General features: G+C 52.9%; 5 protein-coding genes across 5 annotated transcripts; 3 read left to right on the forward strand and 2 right to left on the reverse strand.

Annotated features, from left to right (window-relative positions):
* Positions 1–2,541: 2,541 nt before the first annotated feature.
* On the forward strand, positions 2,542–3,953 carry PG997_006335 (uncharacterized protein; the record flags this gene model as incomplete). Its single annotated transcript, XM_066810650.1, has 4 exons — positions 2,542–2,665; positions 2,739–2,758; positions 2,838–3,331; positions 3,467–3,953. 4 exons carry the CDS (start codon positions 2,542–2,544, stop codon positions 3,951–3,953), a joined length of 1,125 nt encoding a protein of 374 aa, XP_066669573.1.
* Positions 3,954–6,022: 2,069 nt separating this feature from the next.
* PG997_006336 (uncharacterized protein) lies at positions 6,023–6,582 on the forward strand (the record flags this gene model as incomplete). The annotated part of the gene is made up of 2 exons (XM_066810651.1): positions 6,023–6,218; positions 6,293–6,582. 2 exons carry the CDS (start codon positions 6,023–6,025, stop codon positions 6,580–6,582), a joined length of 486 nt encoding a protein of 161 aa, XP_066669574.1.
* A 205-nt stretch (positions 6,583–6,787) lies between these two features.
* PG997_006337 (nucleolar 10) lies at positions 6,788–8,909 on the reverse strand (the record flags this gene model as incomplete). The annotated part of the gene is made up of 5 exons (XM_066810652.1): positions 6,788–7,671; positions 7,734–8,364; positions 8,416–8,487; positions 8,630–8,796; positions 8,870–8,909. 5 exons carry the CDS (start codon positions 8,907–8,909, stop codon positions 6,788–6,790), a joined length of 1,794 nt encoding a protein of 597 aa, XP_066669575.1.
* Positions 8,910–10,060: 1,151 nt separating this feature from the next.
* On the forward strand, positions 10,061–14,617 carry PG997_006338 (uncharacterized protein; the record flags this gene model as incomplete). Its single annotated transcript, XM_066810653.1, has 3 exons — positions 10,061–10,099; positions 10,164–11,984; positions 12,110–14,617. 3 exons carry the CDS (start codon positions 10,061–10,063, stop codon positions 14,615–14,617), a joined length of 4,368 nt encoding a protein of 1,455 aa, XP_066669576.1.
* Positions 14,618–16,274: 1,657 nt separating this feature from the next.
* Positions 16,275–17,518, reverse strand: PG997_006339 (proteinase T-like protein; the record flags this gene model as incomplete). Its single annotated transcript, XM_066810654.1, has 2 exons — positions 16,275–17,174; positions 17,234–17,518. 2 exons carry the CDS (start codon positions 17,516–17,518, stop codon positions 16,275–16,277), a joined length of 1,185 nt encoding a protein of 394 aa, XP_066669577.1.
* Between the last annotated feature and the right edge of the window lie 3,665 nt (positions 17,519–21,183).

Consider the following 21,183-nt stretch of genomic DNA (forward strand, 5'->3'; position numbering starts at 1 on the left):
GCCGGCGTCTCAACTGATGATCGATGTCGTTGGTTTTGTTTGAATTCCCTGTCTGACAGTCTGACATCCTTCGTTGTTGTTGTTTTTCGTGCCTCATTCCATGCATGCTCTTGTTGATTTTCTAGAAACGCTCAGTCCTTGGCCAAAAGCAAGCCCAATGCAGGATTAACCAATTGCGGCACAGTTATTACTTCTTCGGGCTCAAGTGGCAGCTGCGACTGCAACGGTACGCAGGACCGCAGGGGGTCTGGGGGTTTTCGGATATCGCTGACGCTAGCCATGCAAGCACGACTCGACGGTGTTTTGGGGTAAAACCTTTGCGAACCGAACACCACCCAGACCACACATGCATCTCACTGTCTACTTTAGGCAATGCTCTACAATGCTCTGCTCAACGGACAGGTGGAGAAACTGCCTACCTACTTAGTATGTGCTTGTCGCCGGTCTTGGCAGCTGGCTGTGCGGATGTCCTTGATTTACTGTATGTGCCCTGGTTACCAAGGTATGAATGAACATATCGGTCGTTTCACTAAGGCTCTTTTCTACCTAACGAAGGACGCTAGCTACGACTACCGCCTCTGAAAAAGCCCTTGGGTGCCCTTCGCCTACCTATCTTGTGCTTCCGTATAATCTTCGAAGCAGCAGCTGCGAATCCACTTTTACTATAACTGAACCGGGCTATCGTGCGGTTCCCTCAGCTGCGACGAATCTGCAAACTCTGTATGGTACGAGGAGAAGGTCGGTGCCATGGGGAGACCCCCTCCTGTTGCTGCTCCTGCCAGGTGCAGCCTGTGAGCTCTGCGACTCCCCTGCTCCCAGCACTCAGGCCACTGTCAGGCCGGCCAGCGACGCCGATGATGGGCACTGACCTAGCGGGATATGATGATGTTCAGAAGCTGCATCTAAATAGGCATCTCGCTTAGCACCCAAGCACCTAGCTTCTATGCGTCGCCGTCGCATGTGAAACCCCTGGGTGCTGCATACCAAATGACGCGTGCTAGAGCAGTCAGTCAAACCAGGTGTCAGGTGTCAGGTGTCAGGGCAAGACTTCTGCCCACAGAAGCTACCCAGACGATCGGATATGATAGCAGACTGCTCGACTGCTGTCTGTCCCACTGTCGGGCACTGCCCACTTTAGCATTGCTGCCTTGCTAGCTTGGGGGACGCTGAGCCAAACAAACCGGAATCGTGGAACCACCAGCAAACTCGGATCAAGGAGCGTCTCGGCGTATCTGGGTGCTGCTCTCGTTTCGCAGGCTGGCCTTTCCCTGACAGCACCTTGCACCTGATCGGCACCCACTATATACTTATACGTAATCCCAGGGCAGGGCTCAGGCCGCCCTATACTTAAGTACTCAAGAAGAGCTAGCATTGGGCAGCCTAGGACCATTTCCCCCCACTCGAGGCCGATCTGCCTCGGGCAATTGTACTTTATACGAATCGGGGAGGGACTGAATAATGGACAACAGTAAGGCGTACCGTACGAAATATGAACCCACTACTGCGCTCACACGCACACACATACCCTAAAATACCGCGATCAGAGCCTGGGGGAGCCCTGCTGCTCTCGGTAACTGGGGCATCGTCGCCTTACAAGTGGCTCTGAACGGAGCTGGTCATATTGCCAGAAATTGCGAAGGCTCTTGGGACTGGCCCATTGGGCAACTCCGAACTCCCCAGAGCACCACTGCATCTATGTCTACAATTGCATCAAGGCCCAGCAAATTCCGCCACCAAATTACCAGGGTTACTCTATGGCAACAGCAAGCCTGGGCAGCGGAAGATCAGATGCACATCTTCCAACCCATTTCGAAAGTATATTTCGTGCCACAGGTCAGTCGCTTGTTCGACAGGGCCCCTGAGACGCATCTCGCAGCATAGCCAGTTGAGCTGTTCTGGTAGCAACTGGCAATGTCCGAAGCCCTTGGGCTCGATAAACCTAAATGGTACTGTATATGTATGCTGTGGCTGGATGTGCCGATTCAAGTTCCGAGAAGCACGGGCAGTACCACTTATCTAGATGTGTATTTCTATACCGAGGATCACCTCGTCTATATAATGGAGGTATCCCGAGCCTCCGGGAAACCATGAACCCGACCTAGTATACGTTGCACTCATGGTTATGCAGAGTCTGCGCAACCTGGTAACGATTTAACCGAGTCGATCGCCATAAATTCTCGCTCCTTTCAATCCATGATACATGACCCCTGATTCCCGGAACGCACACTTGGTCCTTGCGGCTGACGGAAATTCTAACCAGAGAAAGAACAGGAAGAAGCCGGCCGAGACAAGGGCAAGGGGGCAAAACCTATAAGCGGGGAGTAGCGCCATCCCGGCTCTCCTGTCCCTTTCCGCCAACCCATTCTCTCATCCGTTGCGGTCCTGTTGGGGAAGACTCCAACCACAGGCGTCTTGATATACAAGCATAGGACTTGCTCCGGCTCGAGTGCCTCACCTGCCCACACAGCCTGTCGTTCTCTCATATTTCGGCTGTAAAAGAACTGTACCAGAGGAAGAAAAATTCGCCAACCCACCGTGGCAATGGAGCCCCAAGGTCCTACGGTCACGTCTTTGGCCATTATATTTGCAGCTATCACGTTCGTTGCGATACTACTGAGACTATGGGCACGTGTTTTTCTGGTCAAGAAGGTCGGAGCCGATGATGGTGAGTGAGCCCCAGTCACAAGAAACGAAACACGTTACTTGGAGCGTTCAGGACGTTAACGATATGAAAACAGGACTCATAGTAGTTGCTGCTGTAGGTTCCTAACTCCCATAATACACTGGCAACAATCGACACCTCGCCGATGACGATAAGAGACTAACACGCTTTATAGCTACTATCATGGGCATTCTCGATCGTGACTGTCGTCGCCGTCCAGCACGGCCTAGGCGACCACATGGAGGCGGTGCTGGAGAGGGGCACGCAGAACATGATCACGTACGCGCAGGCCGTCTGGCTCTCGTCCATTTTCTATAATGCGTGCCTGGGATTCATCAAGTTCTCGGCGCTGGCGCTGTACTCGCGCCTCGGCGACCGCACCCTGACGCGCCTGGCCTTCATCATGATCGGCGTTGTCTGCTGCCAGGCCGGCGGCAACGTCCTTGCGGCCATCTTTCAGTGCAACCCGGTCCGCGCCGCGTACGACATCGCCATCCCCGCGGCCGAGAAGAAGTGCATTAACGTCAACGCGTTCTACCTCGCCAACGCCGCGGTCAATATCTTCACCGATTTGTTGACGTATACGCTGCCCATCCGGTTGGTATTTAGGCTGCAGTTACCACGGCGGCAGAAGATTGGACTTGCCGTCATTCTGTGCTTGGGATTGTTGTAAGTTTTCTCTTCCTCTCATGTTCACTTCTCAACCCCTTTTCTTGTAGAAAGGGACTACCTACCATACGTCGAAGTCGTATTACATATAATGTACATGTGTACTGACCAATGGCCCCTTTCCAATCCCAACAGTGCCTGCATCTCATCGATAGTACGCATCACTTTCGTCCCGCAGATGCTCGTCGACCCCGACGCAACGTGGGTCATCTCGCCCGCCATGTACTGGTCCGTCATCGAAATCAACATAGGAATCCTGGCGGCATCGATCCCGTCCTTCAAGCCGATCGCGTCGCGCTACATGCCGCGCCTTCTGGGAAGCTCGTACTACGGCCGAGGCGGCTCTACCACGGGCGCCAAGAAGAGTGCCGGCTACGGCAGCGGCGCGTTCGGTGGCCGGAGTAAAGGCAGCCGCGGCCTGGAGCTGCACAGCGTCGACCGGGGTACTGGTAGCAGCAAGAAGAGAGGCGGCGACCCCACGTTCGGGCTGGGCACGATGGACACGAAGATTGAGCGGGGGCTGGGCGGCGAGAACAGCTCCGAGGAGATCTTGTGCGACCCGAACAAGGGTCAGATCAATGTGAGGACGCAAATCGAGACGCGCTTTGACGATCGTCCTTGAGCTGAGCGAATGTCACTCACCACGAAGTGTCAATGATTGGGCTGGGGTATATTTACGAATTATAATTGAGAAACCTGTACGATGTTCAGTTTCCTACCTTTTTATTTATTTATTTCTTTTGTTTCAACGACTAGGTTCGGCCAGTCATAGGGATCCTGGTACTCAAAAGTGGCTTTTGGCAACGGGATAGGGGCTAGTGTATGATACCAATATGCATTCATGACGAGACCAAATCTAGCTTCGGGCTTCAAGTACGAGAAGAAGTCGATGCAACATTGACCATCGTCAGAGCAGCATATACATACCTACCTGCTCATTCCGAATTACCTCCTTTCGCCAAGCTTGCTGGCTGCATGGCTTTCCCGCATCGTTTGTGAGAGCGAAAGGCCAAGTGATATAAGACATTGGTGATGAGGGTCATGATCGATATTAGCATCCGGATACCTGTGTGAGTAGTAGCGCATCGCTTCTCCCGCTATGTGGCTTGATCAACTGAAATGGAAGTGAAAAGTGTGTCCGGTTGATCGGCAAGCAATGCCGACAAGTCTTGCCAATGCTGTAGATGTCATTCAGGCAAAAGAACTATAAGAATCGTATGATCTTACAGCCAACGATGCTCCAGGGAGTAGCAATATCAGCTCGACCAGTGCCGCAGACCGCCTGCCCGTGGGTGTGCAATTGGGGGTATTGCATTTTCGTATTCCACCAAGGCAAAGGAATATATGTAGTCAGATTGAGGCCGAAGCCGGCCTTGAATTATCTGCACAGGAGGTATGCTGGTAGAAGAAAAGCAAAAAGGAAAAGGGCTTACCTACATGTAAGTATGTAAACCATCACTAGCGGCGGCAAAACCAACTCAGAGGCACCTTGGCAGTCTAGAAATAGCATCCTCACTCATCAATTTAAGTGGATATCCGTTGCGACATGGCTTACCTGATTGCCACGACTTTTGCTTTGCATGATGATTTGATATGACAGGTTATTGTTTATATGATTCGGAATTGACAGATACCGGTAGTTGATTGATTGATGACTGACATGTAGTCTTGGTGAGCCAAAAATACCACACCCCAAAACAACCTTAAGCACCCAAATCTGGAACAAGAGGACCGACCGGTTTTCCCGACCAGCGCAACCGCAACCTGCCAATACCTACCCCAGACCCAAGGTTGCATATGGACGGAGTAAAACATCTGCAACACCCAACGGAAAGGTAGACAGTTAAGCGAACTCGATGCTGCAGAAACGCTGCTGGCAGAGAGAAAAAAAGTTGCTGAAGAAAGACAGAGGGCGACAAATGTGACACTCCACCAGCTGCAGCTCTAGTTTAAAAGTGCCGACCCCTGCACCGTAGCCGCTGATTGGCCCAGCCTAGCGTTCTTGGCAACCGAACCCAGGGGTGGTTCAGCGCTTCGAGGTAGGCCGGAGGCCAATCACCGACGAGAGCACATGTATAGAGCTCGACTTTATAAGCCGGTAAGGTTTCAGGGACGGACACACGCGTACCGCACATCACCAATTATAGACGGGCCCCGCCTCTTGGGTGACGATCTTGGGTTGTGATCTCAAGAGAACTGGCAGGTCGCCGTGATTCTACAAGCAAGGTCTTGCAGAGTTGCACTCTTAGCCGGCACTACCCAATGCGTCCAATGGTAGACCAGCCTGCTGCTGACTTATGCATGGGCCGAGATAGTGCCAAGCCATGTCATTGGGATGAAAATTCTGGAGAGCGGCTCCTCCTGGGCGGTTGCGCAGGAAGGGGATGTATACAAACTGGGGAAGTGGTTATTAACGGCGATAGACCGTGGCCCAATACCATTGGGCTGCTAATAAGATCAGATCTGGTTATATACATTTGCTTACCTACCCAAAACGCAGACCTCGTGTATATTCCTCCTCTACCATCTACTTTCCCTTCCGACTGTCAGCCTCGGAACCGTTCGTCAACTGCGTTGATTGAAAAGATACCCACCCAGTGCTGTGCTACTCACGAGACCGAGTCCTCGCTTCCTTTCTGAGCATATACCCCAGTGCAGGCCACTCACTCACACGAGCCACGAAAAATAATAATGGCGACCACGACAGCCCCGTTTCCGTTACCGACGGACGACCCGGCCTTTTACGGCGCCGATGGCACCAACAAGCCCAACAGCGCCATCGACAGCACAGAAGGTGCTTCGGGGAGCAGCCCGGGCGCCATCGAGATATCCCACGGAGGAATGGTAGCCATCATTGTCGTCGTAAGCGTGGTAGCGGTACTAGGCAGTAAGTCTTTCCCCCCAAGCAAGCATCCCCCCTAACCAAAGACATATGTATACTGACTTGGAATTCGCACCCAGTCTCCATGGCTGTCCTCTTCTATGTGGCGAAGAAGCGAGAGTGGAAGATCCGGGAGACCCTGCGCCGCTCGGCGAGGAAGGTGGTCACGGCCCTGACGCCCCGTCGTACCGAGTTCCCCAAATCAGTAAAGGAGTCTTCCGGCCGGACTTCACGTGGTCGCGTGCGACTTGACGATGTCCCGCCCACACCTCGTCTGAGACCTGAGGACATCGAAAAGGGATACGCTAGGCCAGGAATCCGACAGAGCCCAGAAGGACGCAGTACCAAAGATAAATGGCCCAGGAAGTAAAAGGAAAACCCTTCCGGTTGGGGTTGATGTGCTTCGAAGTGGGATATATCATGTGTGGCGGAAGGGCTCTTTAGCAAGTACCTAGGTAATTCGATTATGTTCGCTGGATCTGGCACGATGGCGGCGAATTTGGGGCTCAATTTAACAGCATGTACCATTATACCAAGTCTGCTTGATGGGTGTTTGATTTTATCTTATCAGGGTATCACAACTTTCTAAATGTGTTCGTGCTGGCACTCCTCCTGTCGGCATACGATCGCTTTTGCTGGGGAGCCGCATCCTCCATATCTTGATCTTGATCTTGCTTCCTCCTCTTTGACTCGGGGACGAACGACACGGATTTCTCACCGACCACGTCACCTCTGTTCTTGGAGACACGACCTGTTTTCTGACTTCGTGAGCCCAGTGCAACATCCTTTGACTGTCGACCACTTTGGTTCGAGGATGATACCGTCATCCGAACACCACTGGTGTTTTCGTCCTCGTCCGACGAAATTTCGCTACCGCTACTATCGTCATCTGAGTTCCGTTCCTTTTGCTTCGGTGCTGTCGAGCCCGAAGCGTCCACCTTCGTACTGGGGTTGAGCGACCTGAACTCTCTGCTGGTCTCGTCCACCATGAACTCCTCGTCTTCGAACAGCTTGCCGAAACGATCATCGCCGAGCATGCCAGCCTTGGTGTCCACCTTGGCTCGTCGCTCTTGTCGCTTAAGAAGTTTGTCTGCCAGTTTCTGGTTGACCTTGACCTTCTTGGTTCCGCGGATTCTGCTGGCACGTTCCTGTTCAACCTTCTCCTTGACGCGCTTCGCTCGCTCCTCCTCCCACGCATATGGGTTGGCGATAAGCTTGGCCTGATCGTACAACTTGCTGGCCACAAAGTAACCATGCATGTAAGGGCGCAGTAGATTGGTCTTGCCGATGAGATGATCCAAGCTGAGCGATTTCAGATCCGGTAATGTCAAGAACTTGTAGTTGTCGTATGTTGTAGTCTTGACCTCTTCGGCCATTTCCTCAACCATGTTGTCCAAGAAGGAGCACCATCGAGGCGAGGGCCCCAATTGAGGGATGAGGAATGCGTGTTGATCCGGACCTGCAAGAAACGAGCGTTAGTCAATGGTTTATCGAAAGATAAATCTGGATCAAGAAGCTTACCCTCATTTGCCGTCATCAACATGCCGGTGTCCTTGATCCAGGCGACATGATTGATGTCAACAACGGGCTCCATCGAAGCCCATGGCTTTCCATCAGACTCGTCCCAAAGCTTGATGGTGCGTTTATCGGCAGACAAAATCTTCTTTTCTTGAGACGCCGTCGTCAAATGCATCAGCTGCTTAATAGCATACCCCATTCCCTGGTCCTTCTGGAGCAGTGCACGAGGTGAACGCAAATCGAATAGCTTCACTATTCCCTCCGAGCTGCCAACAGCCAAAGAAAGTCCCGAGTTGCTGAAGTCGAGTGCCGTAACCTCGCCCTCCATTTTGGGACCCGTAACCGGAATGGCCTTCTTTGCCCTGGGGTCGAAAAAGGCAACCGTACCGGCTGACGTGCCGAATGCAGTCAAACCATGTGTGTTTTCGGCGATGGTGCCGCAGTTGACACTCGGGGCGTAAATACTCCCCTGTAAGCCAGTTTCGACGCCCTCGTCCCGACCGACGTCAATCTTGTAACTGTTCAAGAATTGGCCCAGATCAAGGTTCATCCGGAAAACTTCGCCATTGCCATCAGCATCGAGGCCCACGGAGGGCACAAGAGCCTCGGCAGAGAAGCGATCGTATACCAGATCCTGTATACAATGTCAGAGATACTCGCCATTACATGTTACATTTCGACTTACTCTTCCGTAACGGGGCAAGCGGGTTGTGTAATGTCGTTGACCTTTGGTGTGGAACTCGAGGGATCGGTCAGACTGAAGGTGCAGAGATTTGGTATAGTCGGACGACAAGAGTAGGAAGGTAGTGTTCAGGGCGGTCGTATGCCTGGAAAAAAGCCAGAGATAGATGTGGAGTATAATGCACATGCATTTGGGGTTTGTATGTTCCCGTGCTGACAACCCAGTCTCCGTCTTCGCTGGCACGGATACATTGGCTGGCCTCTTCGAATCCGAAATCCTGGAGAAGCTCGACTCGGTTCATGTACTCGGCATCTTGTTTTAGGGATCGCTTCCTCCTGCGGGCGAGCCATTCCGGCAATGGTCGGGCGGTTTCTGCGCCAGCAACTACAGCAACCAGTGATGTCAGTATAACGGCCGCGGGTCCAGACATCACTAACACCATCCAATCCAGACTGACCTGTATAGACAGCCACGTCTCCTGTGACGTCGCTCTTCATATTGTTTTTGGGGGTGATGTTTTCAAACTACGAGAACATGCCCAGCGACCGAATCGGTCTCGTACAACTTGCGACGAACAGTTGAACTAATAATCGTTGAAGGTCTTCGGGAGCAGCGATTCAGATGTAGAGCTTCAGTTTTCGGGGGGACAACTGAATGCACCCACAACGGCGTTTGACAGAGCTGCGGCAGCACGAGGACGCAGTGTATCTCTAGATGCAGGTAAATTATTCAGAGAAAAGGCAGAGAAGAAGAACGGTTGCTGCCAGGTGCGAATGTGCTTGGTGGGGTGGTCAGCGGTTGCTAGAGGCTCTCCAGTTCCTGTCGCGATGGAATTGAAATTTTAGCGGTCTAGTGCGGCAAAACGCCTAGACTTCCAGAGCAGCCAGACATGCAGCAAAGTGCAAAGCGCAAAGCGCACTGACATGGGTGCTTTTGGTGGGTTTGTCCACCCAAGCTTAGCCTCCTAGCCTGCTTCGGCCGAACCGTGATGATCGATCTTTAGGGATCCGCCTGCTGTTCTGTACGCCAACCCTCGTACGATGATTGGCTGCAGCCACCGGCCGAAGCCACAGCTTGTCCTGTATGTACAGATGTACAGGTAGCCTCTATGCTGGAGGAGGTCCCTGTTTGTGACTCCAGTCCAGTGCACCTCTTAGCTCGAAACCGGGGAGCGAGCGAGCACATTGATGCGCCGTATTGTATGCAGCTAGGAAACAACAACGCATCCAGCTTGATGCGACAACCCTCGAAGCACCACCGTCCTGTCAGATGAGGGAGGAACAGCAACCAAGACAACGAAACCAAGCCATCGTCGAGGCATCGGGTAACGTCTTTAGCACATTGATTAGCCCAGCCCCTTCGGTTCTCGATCAAACTCTCCAACGTCTCGTCGCGTCCGCCGAACCGGCAATCCACTGAGCATCGCGAACGAATCTTCATACTCGTTATCTCGGGCGCATTCTGTCCGCTCCCGTTTTTCGACCGGCGCGGGTGCGATGGAGTCGGCCATATCGAACGCACCATCCGTTTCCCGCATATACAACACCCAACCTTTGGCATCGATTAATCCAAGGTAGCCAAGACACCTGACTGACTGGTCCATACTCTATCGCAAAGACCTGGAACCAGCGGTCTCTGCAATGACGATATGGATACTGCGGAATATGAGACTAATGCTTTGCTAATCGTAAGTCTCGGTCGTGCATCGCTACACTGGCTGCGTTTTTTCTCTCTAACTGACCCGATCTTAGAACGACATCTCTTCCGTCGCTTACGCATTCTACGAACTTATTGCCCCGCCGCCCTCGATCTTCGGCACCGGCGCCCTCGAACTCGAAGGCAGCTTGAGAAATGATGGCTACCTAGCACACCTGGACACTGCCAAGCACGGCCTATGGTGCTTTCGCCTGCTCTGGAAGGATGCCCAGCATGACAGCCCCGGTCTGCCAAAGACGTTAGACAGTTGTGGCTATACTCTATCCCTTACCGACGAGAACACATTCGAGCCTGCTGGCCTCGCTAGGAACCGCCTATCAGGTCCCAACTCAGCCCACACGCCCAACAGTTCGTCATCAAGCGCCTCAGGGGCCTTGGACTCGATCTCGAGGAATCCTCCCCCTAACGGATTGGGCATTGACGGCGCTGCGGCCGAGAGCAAGCCGGTCGCTTCAACATCCACCAAGGATATATATGAACACTTCATATCTGCTGTCATATCTGCTCTTTCTGCTGGTCTCTGTGGGAAAACGGGTGCTACGCCCCTCGACTCGAGGACATTGTTGCTTCCACCACATGTGCGAAGTGACAGCAATGGCGGAATCCCCCATCTCGCCTCGCTAAGAGCATACCTGACCACTACTGGTGCCTTAGTATCTACCGTTAATGTCTGCCTGGCGGAGGGTCTCACCATTTTCTCAGACTCTGCTTTACTGCCGTCAGTCGGGCGCACTGTATTGGCAGCACCTCTTGGCGTGTTTGCAACGTGCTATCTCGTGACGGAGAGCGATGGCACATCGGCTGCTGAAAGCGGAATAGGCCAATCGCCTGATCTCCAAGTCCTACGACTTCGTCTCGATAGGGAAGAGCGCTTGCGCCCATGGCGTAACATTTGCATAAAGCTCCTTGAAGCCCGAAATCTACCATCGGCTATCAGCGACACGCAAAAATGGCTGAGCTTGCAACGGGTGCGACGGAAACCTGCCGAGGCCAAGTTTGATGGCAAAAACACCCCTTTGTTCAGCACCAGCACAAACATGTCATGGCCTTCTAGCCTTTGCTTCTGCAAGGCCTTCCAGAAACTCAATTTAGAGAAATCACCTGAGGACTCGGCGCGTACAGTGACAGACGAATCTTATGATCCCCTATCCCTTGCGAAAACCTGGTTCTTGGGAGCTGGTGAGCGTGATGAGGCATTGGCCAGGAAAGCCAAGGAGAGGGATGCTGCAATTGCTCGCGATGCCGCCACGTCTGACAACCAGGTGCAACAGCCGAACGGGGCCTCCCCATTAGCCCTTCATCGTTCAGGTCATCCAGGGGTTCCTCCGGGTGCGATGTATCCGACGCCACCAGATGGAGTTCAGAATCCGGTGATGGCAACGCCTTCTATGGATGGAACGGTGTCCAGTCCTGCAAATAATAACAGTGCTGCTGTTATGGCTGATGTGGACGCAGTCATGAGTGCTCCGCCCGATGCGTTCACAGAGGTCTGGGATCAGCCAGTGTCGAAACGAGAGCGTCATACAGGCTCATTTGACTCGGAAAACCTATTTGGTGACCTGGGCCCAGATATGTTTGGCGGTGAGAACGACATTACTGATGCTGATTTCAATTTCTTCGACGAGCAGCCGGGCGATATGGATATCTCGCTTGATATGCCTGACATGTCGAGCAGCGTGCCTACCCTTGATTTGACGGCAAGTTTCAGTGCACCTGCACCGCCGGAAATCAAAACAATGCAAGCCGAATTACCTGCTCCCCGGCGCCTCGTGCTGCTGTATTCGCCAAACCTGAACTTAAACACGCCAGGAGCTCATTGGTGCAAGAGTCCAAACGTCCAGCAGAGATTGAGACGAGTAAGCAGGAGCCTCAAAGAGCAAAGCGGCAAGCAAGCCCGTTTAACCCTGATACGGTGTTTAAACGAATCAGGGCATCGTTGGACAACCGCAAAGCGGTCCAGCATAATTCTCATATATACCAGCCTCAGTCGAGCAGTATTTTCCAAAAAGTGGATTTTGGACCAGATCTGTCAATGGTTGACAGCAAATATCAAGGCAATGGCCGATTCGATTTTACCTTCACACGATCAGAGGAAACTCGCCCCCTTTCGATAAACGCGCCACCTACGACGAATTATCTCCAGCGTCATGTCAAAGGGCACCGGAAACCCAGAGCGCTCCCAAGCAATGTGGGCGATTTGCTTGCCCGCTTGGTCAACGGACATGGTGGGATCTCGCAGCAGCCGAGTCCTGCTAAACTCGATGATGTATTGTCAGATGCGGACGAAGGCAGCTTGGTTTCTGACCAAGATGATTCGACGTATGAAAGCGATGAGCCCCCATCGCCCGTGAAGTCGGTCTCTATCCGGAAACGGCGCATGGATGACGACGAGAAGTCGCTTGCAACCTCTTTTAAGGATTTTGAATCCGTGGACGCAGCCTCACCTTCTCTGTCATTCGATGTGCCGGTTTTTTCGAAATCCGATGTCGAGCTCCCACTAGTCAAGTACTTTGCGGACCCAGAGCCCATAGACTTGCCCTTGGCATTGCCTGACCAGGAGTTCATTTTAGCAGCCCAGCTTCTCACTGACCAAGCATCTACCAGTACGCTTTGCTTGACAACGACACGAGACACATTGACGCAAACGAGACTAGATCGGCGGCGCGATCTCATGACAATCACGCACAAGTTAGTCGACGATTTGCGAACCGTGTTACCCAAAGCATTTGGAAACGAGGCTGTCGGATGTCAATTTCGTTCATTCATCGAGGTTCAAGACGTACCTTTATTGGGGCAGCCCTCAAGATTGCAGCCTCGGCCGCCTGGGGCAGACCAGATCAAACCGAGCAATCCGTTTCAAATTCCGTCTCCGCATGTGGAGTTGCGACGCTACGAAGCAAAACTGTCCGTCTTGCCATCCGCGGTAACATTCTGGGAAAGTCTCGGCCTTGGTCCCTCCAATGGTGGCAAGAGCATCAATGCCGTTTGCATTTTCCCTGAGCTCACTGGCATCGGCGATGATGCGGACGTGTTCCTAGATAGGATGCAAAGTGTCTACGAGAGTCTCAAGCTCGGCGCCTTTAGCCGTATGGACGCGTCCCCGGAAATTCCAAATGGACTCCTGTCCTATCAAGTCGAGAAGACAGCCGACAATTTTCAAAGTCCTACATCGTTTATGGGACCTAATTTATCGGCAGGGTTGTCCAAGTTGAGCGAAGTATTGGCGCATCTGGCAGTGAAGGAAACCAACTTCATGGTCTTTTTTGTCTATTCCTCAGACACGGCAGGAGCTGCGATTGAGTCATGCTACGCATTCCAGCAACTCTTCGAGCGATACAAGAAGCTCCTGGCTAATAGCAGAAAACGCGTGGAAAACGACATGGCTCTACAACTCATCCCGTTGGATTTCCTCGCCTCCTCAACGTCGATTCCCATGCCATGCCCGGCCGACTATATGAAACTGGCTTTTGAAGTATATGATCGCTGTACGCTCTTCGGAGGAGCGATGCCATCACCGGCTATCGTGCTTGAGCAGCCACTGCCACGTATCATCGACTTTAAACTAACATCGACACCGACTTCGTCATTATTGCATGAAAACAGCTGCCTCCATTTGGCCTATGCACAGAGTGTGGATGGACGATGGATCACTGCTGCTTGGACTGATAACAGAGGGTGTCAACAGCTGACAGCTTCGTACTGCCTGGGGCGTAGGAACAAATCCATTGCCACGCTCTTCGCAGATATTGCGCATGAGATTTGGGAGACTACTCGAGACATTACCTGCACACGAAAGGTGCATTGGCGCATCATGATTGCCAAGTGTGGTGTCATGGATCAATCGGAGATTGAGACGTGGTCAAATTTAGCACAGGCTGAAACACGATGCTCTGTCAGTTTGACCCTAGCTACGGTAGACACGAACCCTTCGCTCCAACTCATCCCACCCACGGTGAAGGTGCCGACGAGTGGGTCGGCCACTTTCTACACAACCCCAGTATCTACTCCGCAAGCATCCATAGTATCCCCGGAACAGTCCGGCAACGGCCCACCGACACCGTCTATCCGTGGCAACGACGGTGGCCCTACCAGCGCTCCCACTCCTGGCGGCGGCACCGCTGACGACTCGGAAGCCGACGCCACGCTTGTCGATGTCACTGATCACATGTGGGGTGCAGTTCTGGCGCATCGCTTGAGTAATTCCATGTCGCCAACGGACCTCAATCCGGCCATCGTCTCGGGCTATCTTGTCAAGCGTGGCGGGCCGCGGCCCGAGGACCCACCGGCGGTCATGGAAGTCAACATTGTTCATTCGGAGGGCTGCAATCCTCGTGCCTACGAGACGGCTATGCGAGAGCTTCTCACGTACTACAGGGGCCTGGGTACGCTGGCGCGCGCCAGAGGCATGGTGGACAAGGAAGTTGACTGCCGCCCTTGGCATGTTGCCGCAGCGGAGAAGGGATGTAGGACGTTATATATGTTGATGTAATTTTTATTATTGTCTGCCTACTTTACTCGGTGTCTGCAAAGGGAGGGAGTCCCTGGAGAATAGACACAGGCAAATAATTCTACATGTCTATTATATGACCATATGCTTTTGGTTTAGCGAGCGGCGGCAGGCATTGGTGCTATAGGCGGGAGTTTGGTGCATGGCTTGCATAGTTGCATTGGAATTCGTTAGAAAGTGTTATGTAGGATGGACTGAGTTCTGTGTAGCATGGAGATTGGGCTGGAAGTACCTATCCAGGTCTATATATATACACATTGTTTCAACAACTCACTTGATGTTTATGTGATCTTGTGGAAACTCGCAGTGTGTGGTGAATGCTGCGCGTTGGTGCAAAGTTATATTGGTTGTAAGGGGTGCCTGTTAGCTGGTGTTCGGTGGCTTGCCTTCATTCTCCCTTTCCCATGCTCTTCGGTTTGCTCTATGGATTGGTCTCGTTATGATCTGAGAAGTTGCATTTATGTGAGGGAGTACAAATACTAGCCCCAGCAAACTGTAAATCGGACAAGGAGTTATACAATAAAGTTAGACCAACCCTATTCCGTTTCGATGTGAGGGCTAGCTGTATTTAGTACCTATACTTGTCACTGGTGATCTAAACTCTCAAGTGATCATCGGCCACTGGCTACGAGCCCATCATCAGTGTCGACCCTGATGAACTTACTTGATGGCGAAACTTCCTGGTTTACCTGTACAGCAGAAAGCCTATAGGTCATGTTCGCCAGCGGCACTCGTAGATTCATTTGTGCTGTGTGTCGGTGGTCTATGACTCGCACTGCATTTACTTAGGGCTTAAGGGGTTGGGTCAATATGGGTATGAGTATAGACAAGCCTTTGTACTAATGCACTCCAGACATTTTATGGACGAAGACTATCTAGGTGGTATATACCCATCAGCTGGCTTCGTTCGTATTCGCAACCAATGCATAAGGGGCGCCGTGCATAGATTGATGCATTAGAGGGGTCCAAGGTATCACGATGAGGGTTTCGTTTGGTCATTGGAGACTGGCAATAGACCAGATTCGGCACCGTTTGCCCATGGAGTACTATATTAATGCGGAACCAGAGTATACCCACCCTTTTCCGAAATGATAGATCGTAAAACGATTGGAAACCGAATCTCATAAAACGAGCCGCCCGCAATCCAGGGTGTTTGTGGCACGGAATCCTAGAGAGGAAGGAGAGTAGGCGCTCTCCATCTTGGCTTGCAGAACCAACGTCGTAGTATTGATCGTGATGCACGCGAGGGTCACTTCCACCACGTCGGTAGAACCAAAAGCTTAGCCGTTACATTTCTTTGCATATCTGTAATATTAAAAACTATGGAAACCCCTTATAATGAAAGGGTACCATCAACCCGGCCGTACGGTTCCCGTTTGACGTCATTGACGACAAGCGAGAAATTCGCAGGTGGAATATTTACTCTTTTATCTACATGATGTGTATATATGCAAAACAATGTGCTGCAGTCGCACAAATGCCTTCCGGTTATGACCATCATCTCATTCTCTGAGCAAGGGGTTCCTTCAGACAGGTCCCCTCCCCACCTTAGGAGTAGATACTATCCTCCGCGCTGAGTCCGACAAGAAGGGAAGTAGAAGTTACTCAAGGAAATGAGCGCGTTCTGGTCGTGGAAAGCTTAGCCAGAGGGGTTGCCGTTGAAGGCGAGCTTGTTGACGGTGCCGGAGGGGACACCGGACAGAGTGCCGCTGGTGGCGATGCTGGCAATGTAGCTGCAGAGGGCAGTGGGCGACTTGGGGCCGAGGAGGGTCAGCAGGTAGGCGCCGAGGCCGGCGATGTGGGGGGTGGCCATGGAGGTGCCCGAGATGGTGTTGGTGGCCGAGGTGGAGCCGATCCAGGAGGACAGGATGCTGGAGCCGGGGGCGAAGATGTCGACGAGGCTGCCGTAGTTGGAGTAGCTGGCGACGGCGTCAGATGAGGTGGTGGCGCCGACGGTGCAGACGCTGGGCTCCGAGGCGGGCGAGTAGTTGGCCGCGTTGGCGCCGTCGTTGCCGGCCGCGACGGCCAGGAAGACGCCCGAGCTGATGAGACCGGCCGCGGCCTGGTTCAGGGTGCTCGACTTGCCACCGCCGAGCGACATGTTGGCTACGGTGCCGTTGGGGCAGTTGCGGCTCTGCGAGTCCGAGGCCACGAAGTTGATGCCCGAGATGACGCCCGAGTTGGTGCCGGAGCCCTGGGCGTTAAGGACCTTGACGGCGTAGAGCTTGGTCGCCTTGGCGACGCCGTAGGTCGAGCCGCCGATGGTGCCGGCGACGTGGGTGCCGTGGCCGTTGCCGTCCGAGTTGGAGCTGTCGGCGTAGTTCTTCAGCCAGGTGGCGCGGCCGCCGAACTGGGAGTGGGAGGTGTAGATGCCCGTGTCGATGACGTAGGCGCAAGTACCGGCGCCGGCGCTGCTGTCGTAGGTGTAGCTGGCAGTGTTGCGGCTCTTGTGTGAGACGCGGGCAATGCCCCACGGCGGGTTGGACTGAGTCACGTAGGCATTGATGGAGACAATGGAGTCTTGCTCAATGTAGTCCACCTGATCAAACGGTTAGGGGTCTTTTTACTCATTATACCGCGGAGTGGAGCAATACTCACCTCGGGGTGGTTCTTCAATGACTCGAGAGCGGCATCGTCGAGCTTGGCGGCAAACCCCTTGAAGTTGTTGTGCCAGACGTGCTCGGCTTCACCTTCAAAGGTCTCCATAGCACTGTTGATCGTCATGGTGTCGGACTGGTCCTTGAACTTGACAATGTACTGCCCGGCGATGAGCTTAGCATCACGGGGTTGCAATACAGCGGCAGGACCGCCCTCTCGCTTGCTGAGGGTAGCCGGGGCGGCCAGAGCCAGGGGGAGAAGAGACAGGAGCGCGGCAGACTTCATATTGATGGTAGTGCAAGAGGATGTTTGACTAAGGCCGATGATGGTGTGATGTGAGTCCAGTGAGTGACTTGGGACGAAAACGAAAAGACGTCTGGTCGAGGACATCAAGACTATTTATCCTCAACCAGTTTATACCTCGCAGGTAGTCGGAGCATGGAGCAATACCTGGCGACTATGCTGTGTACAAGTCGCCTTCCTCTTCCGGAAGGCAGGGCCTAGGAAGGGTGTTAGTCGAGTAGCCATGGTTGTGACTGCAAGATATGCAGTATCCCATCCAGGCGAGTCACAATGGCAGTCTGCCGCATATCGAGGAAAAGGGACAAGCGGACGTTGACAAAGGCTTTCGTCTCTTATCAAAATCCCAGTCCCGCCAAGTGCGAGCCTCGCGCATGAGGCAAGACTACTGCCGTCATCTGCACTTAGGCTCAAGCGTGGTCCCTATGGGAAGGAAAAACAGGACGGGTATCCCATTCGCCGACGAAGAGCGTTGCCAAGCATCGCTTGTCCATATTCGTTCAGGAGGGTGGCTTCTGTATCCTTCCCTACACTATGGCTTAAGCGGGGCTACTATATGCGGTATGTGTGAGTGATGGAAGATTCGGGGGAGCCAGGCAAATACCCCTGCCAGGACGGCCGGGAGGGTATGGCGGCGGATGTACTCAACCCTCCTCATCATGGCGTGCTCGCTGAATGTGCTTCTCGATATTCTAGGTGATCGACTGGTTTGAAGTTAAGTGCAATTTGGTCTGATTGGCGAGCCGATACTCTATAGAACATCGGAGGATCGCCCAACACTCAAGACGTTGTTAGTTCTGCGCTGCTACAATTGACAAGTCGGAAGTAACTGGGAATTTCGCCCAGAGGCAGTGGTATCGCGACATCGCGACTCAAGCATACAGTAACGTGCATATGTCACAAACCTTGGATTTGACGAGACGGCGTTACGGCGGAACAATGCCCAACCCAAGCTGCCCGCAAAACGAAGCTTGTGAAAGTTACATGGTGTAGGGGGCGCCAAATATGTCTGAAGCCCGGGGTATTCTGCAGCACTGGCTGTGGCGCGTTGTCGATAAAGCCGTGCTACCATACCAGCATCTTGTCACCTTCCCGGTGGACATGATGCGCATATTGCAGAATGATTCCCCAGCGCATGCCAAGACCCAATATATATTGAGAAGCTTGTTCGATGCGCTCGTCTCAGTGAGCGAAGGCGTGTCGCAATACTGCGCGCAAACATGATGACTGCCTTCGCCTTCCTAAACGGGCAACCATGCCCTCTGATGTGTTCGGCCAGGGGGTTCGCTCGTAATATCCGCCGATAGGCCATTGAGATAGGCTTGCCGTCCTGCTTACGAGGCCACGGCCGTGGACGAATAGCCGTCGGGCATTTTGGATCTGCCGAAGAGGTCTGTCCCGAGCGCAATAGCCAATATATCAGGCGGGATCATTGACACATCGAAACAGTGCTGTGGTGCGTATGGCTGCTGGTAACTTTGGCTCCATGACGATTGATTGCTGTCTCTCGCGAACTCGTCGTGGAATGGTCTTCCCCGTGACCGGCCTGTGCTTCTCGAAAGCTTGACCCAGCAGATGCAGATGCAACATTGAACATGGAACTGATAAGGGACGTCGTAGTACAGAACCACTTCCAGTGCTTGGTATTGTACTTGCAGTGCGCAGCGGTGGAGAGATTCAGCACCCTGGCAGCCTGGAGCCTTGGCGGTCAAGCTTAAAGCATGGGCCACAGCCGCCGTTATCCCAGAGGGTTATCCCCCCAAGCCCCCCTAAGCCCCTCCCTCCTGTCCAAGTCCACAACGGGCTCTCCCTAGCTCCAGGCCTGGAGCTCGGCAGCCAGAAGGGCGAGATGGTATCCTGACGATTCCTCATCTCCACTGCCGGATTGCAGCTGCTTGACATGGCAGGCCTCTTCCGCTCTTGCATCAGCGACTGGTTTATCAAAACCACCCTATTGGCGATGACGAACGGCCAGAGATAACGATTCTGTCGCCGATCGTTAGTCGAGCTAATTCTCCGTCGCATGTCGTACCTCACATGTCCAGTGACAAGGGAGCATCAGGAGAGACATCATACATGCTGGGGTAAGCGCCCCGTTGCATTTGACGCACACCACTGCACCCCTGCAACACCTATCAGCCTTTATCAATCGCAGCCCAATTCCGATCCGACTCTGTCTATTCTTCTATTTCGGTTTACCCGGCATCAAGAGAGTGGTGAGCGATTAGGCGATTTGCCAGCCTGCGTACCTCTGGAGCTGAGCCAGCAATTCGTGTGACCTCGGACCTCCACCACGAATGGCAGGTAAGTGACCTCAAGTTTCCGCATGTCGCTGGCATGGACTGCCTCATGGATAAAAACAGGCACGCGTATGCGCTCTCTTTGTCGAGGCCGATATCGTAAAAGTCCCTACCATTGCATGTGCTGCGTAGGTAGAAATGGCATGTCCAGTTGGTAATAAAAATAGCAACCTTGATCTTGATTCGGCCGATATTGGGCCTGTCTCTCTTCCCCATCTCGCTAACATCCCGGATCAGCAGCAAGGGTTCATCTGAAGTCGTCTGCTGATAGTCCGACCAGCGAAAAGGTGTGTGTATCTGGAAGCGATCATCGCAGTCCCCGACAACTAGAATGGCCTTTTTAGCCACTGGAGCACTCGAGCCCAAGACCCTCTGCAACCTCTAGACAGCAACCTGCTCCCATATTAGCCCTGATTTCAAGGCACTTTTCAAGAGAAGTCCACTCACCCAAAGTACGGCTCGGACTGAAATAGGCAAGTAGCTAAGATGTCTCGAAGCTATACTCATGCAATGTTCCCCTACGATCACGTATCAACCCTAACGAACAGGAAGGTACAAGGAAAGCAAGGCCGAGACGGCCGGCCAAGATATGCTGCAAGGCCATCAAGGTCCAAATCTCCAGTCTTTTCTGCTCGCTATCGCTGGCTGTCCAAGCTTTAGAGAAACCAGCTGTATCCGACCAAGACACTATCTTCTCGTATTTCCCTCTCCTGTTGGTATAACAGGACAGCGAAGTCGTTGCCTATAGTAACGTATCCTTTACACTTTGGCATTCCCCAATATTTCTCCCCTTTCGGCCGAACACCAGGGTCCAGACACCCTAAAGCCCGTGGCATCACTGGCTTCCACAAGGGCATTGCCGCATTATACCCTCAAAGGGAAGGTAGTGCTTGCCATGCATATGCATATAACGCCTCTATACGAAGACATCTCGCATTCATTCATCCTTGGTTACCATAATCCTGTCGCTTAGCCTATAGCATCGCAGCCCTGATATCCAGTACTCTATATGACTAAACGAAGTTGGTAAGTACCAGTCAGGGGAGAATGGGTTCCAATCACATGCTCGTGAGTCTCGCCGGATGCTACGCGCCTCGCCATGTCCTCTTTCCAATACGCATTGAGACCTTCCTATACTTACTACAACAACTCATGATAATAAGCCTCGGCGTATAGCCTGCGCCCGAATGATGATAAGAAGCTGGCAACTAGACGAGCCCTTCGTTCCGCGGGGTCCGCGATGCGTTTGCATTACGAGATAGAGTCCTGCGACTTTGAAGCATATCGAACCAGGGAGTAGTCATGTATCCGGGCGTGAGTACGTATGGCTTTCCTAAAAGGCCAAGGAGT

The sequence above is a fragment of the Apiospora hydei genome, assembly GCF_038363865.1.
Source record: "Apiospora hydei strain CBS 114990 chromosome Unknown utg000005l_segment0_segment0, whole genome shotgun sequence".
Taxonomy (NCBI): Eukaryota; Fungi; Ascomycota; class Sordariomycetes; order Amphisphaeriales; family Apiosporaceae; genus Apiospora; species Apiospora hydei.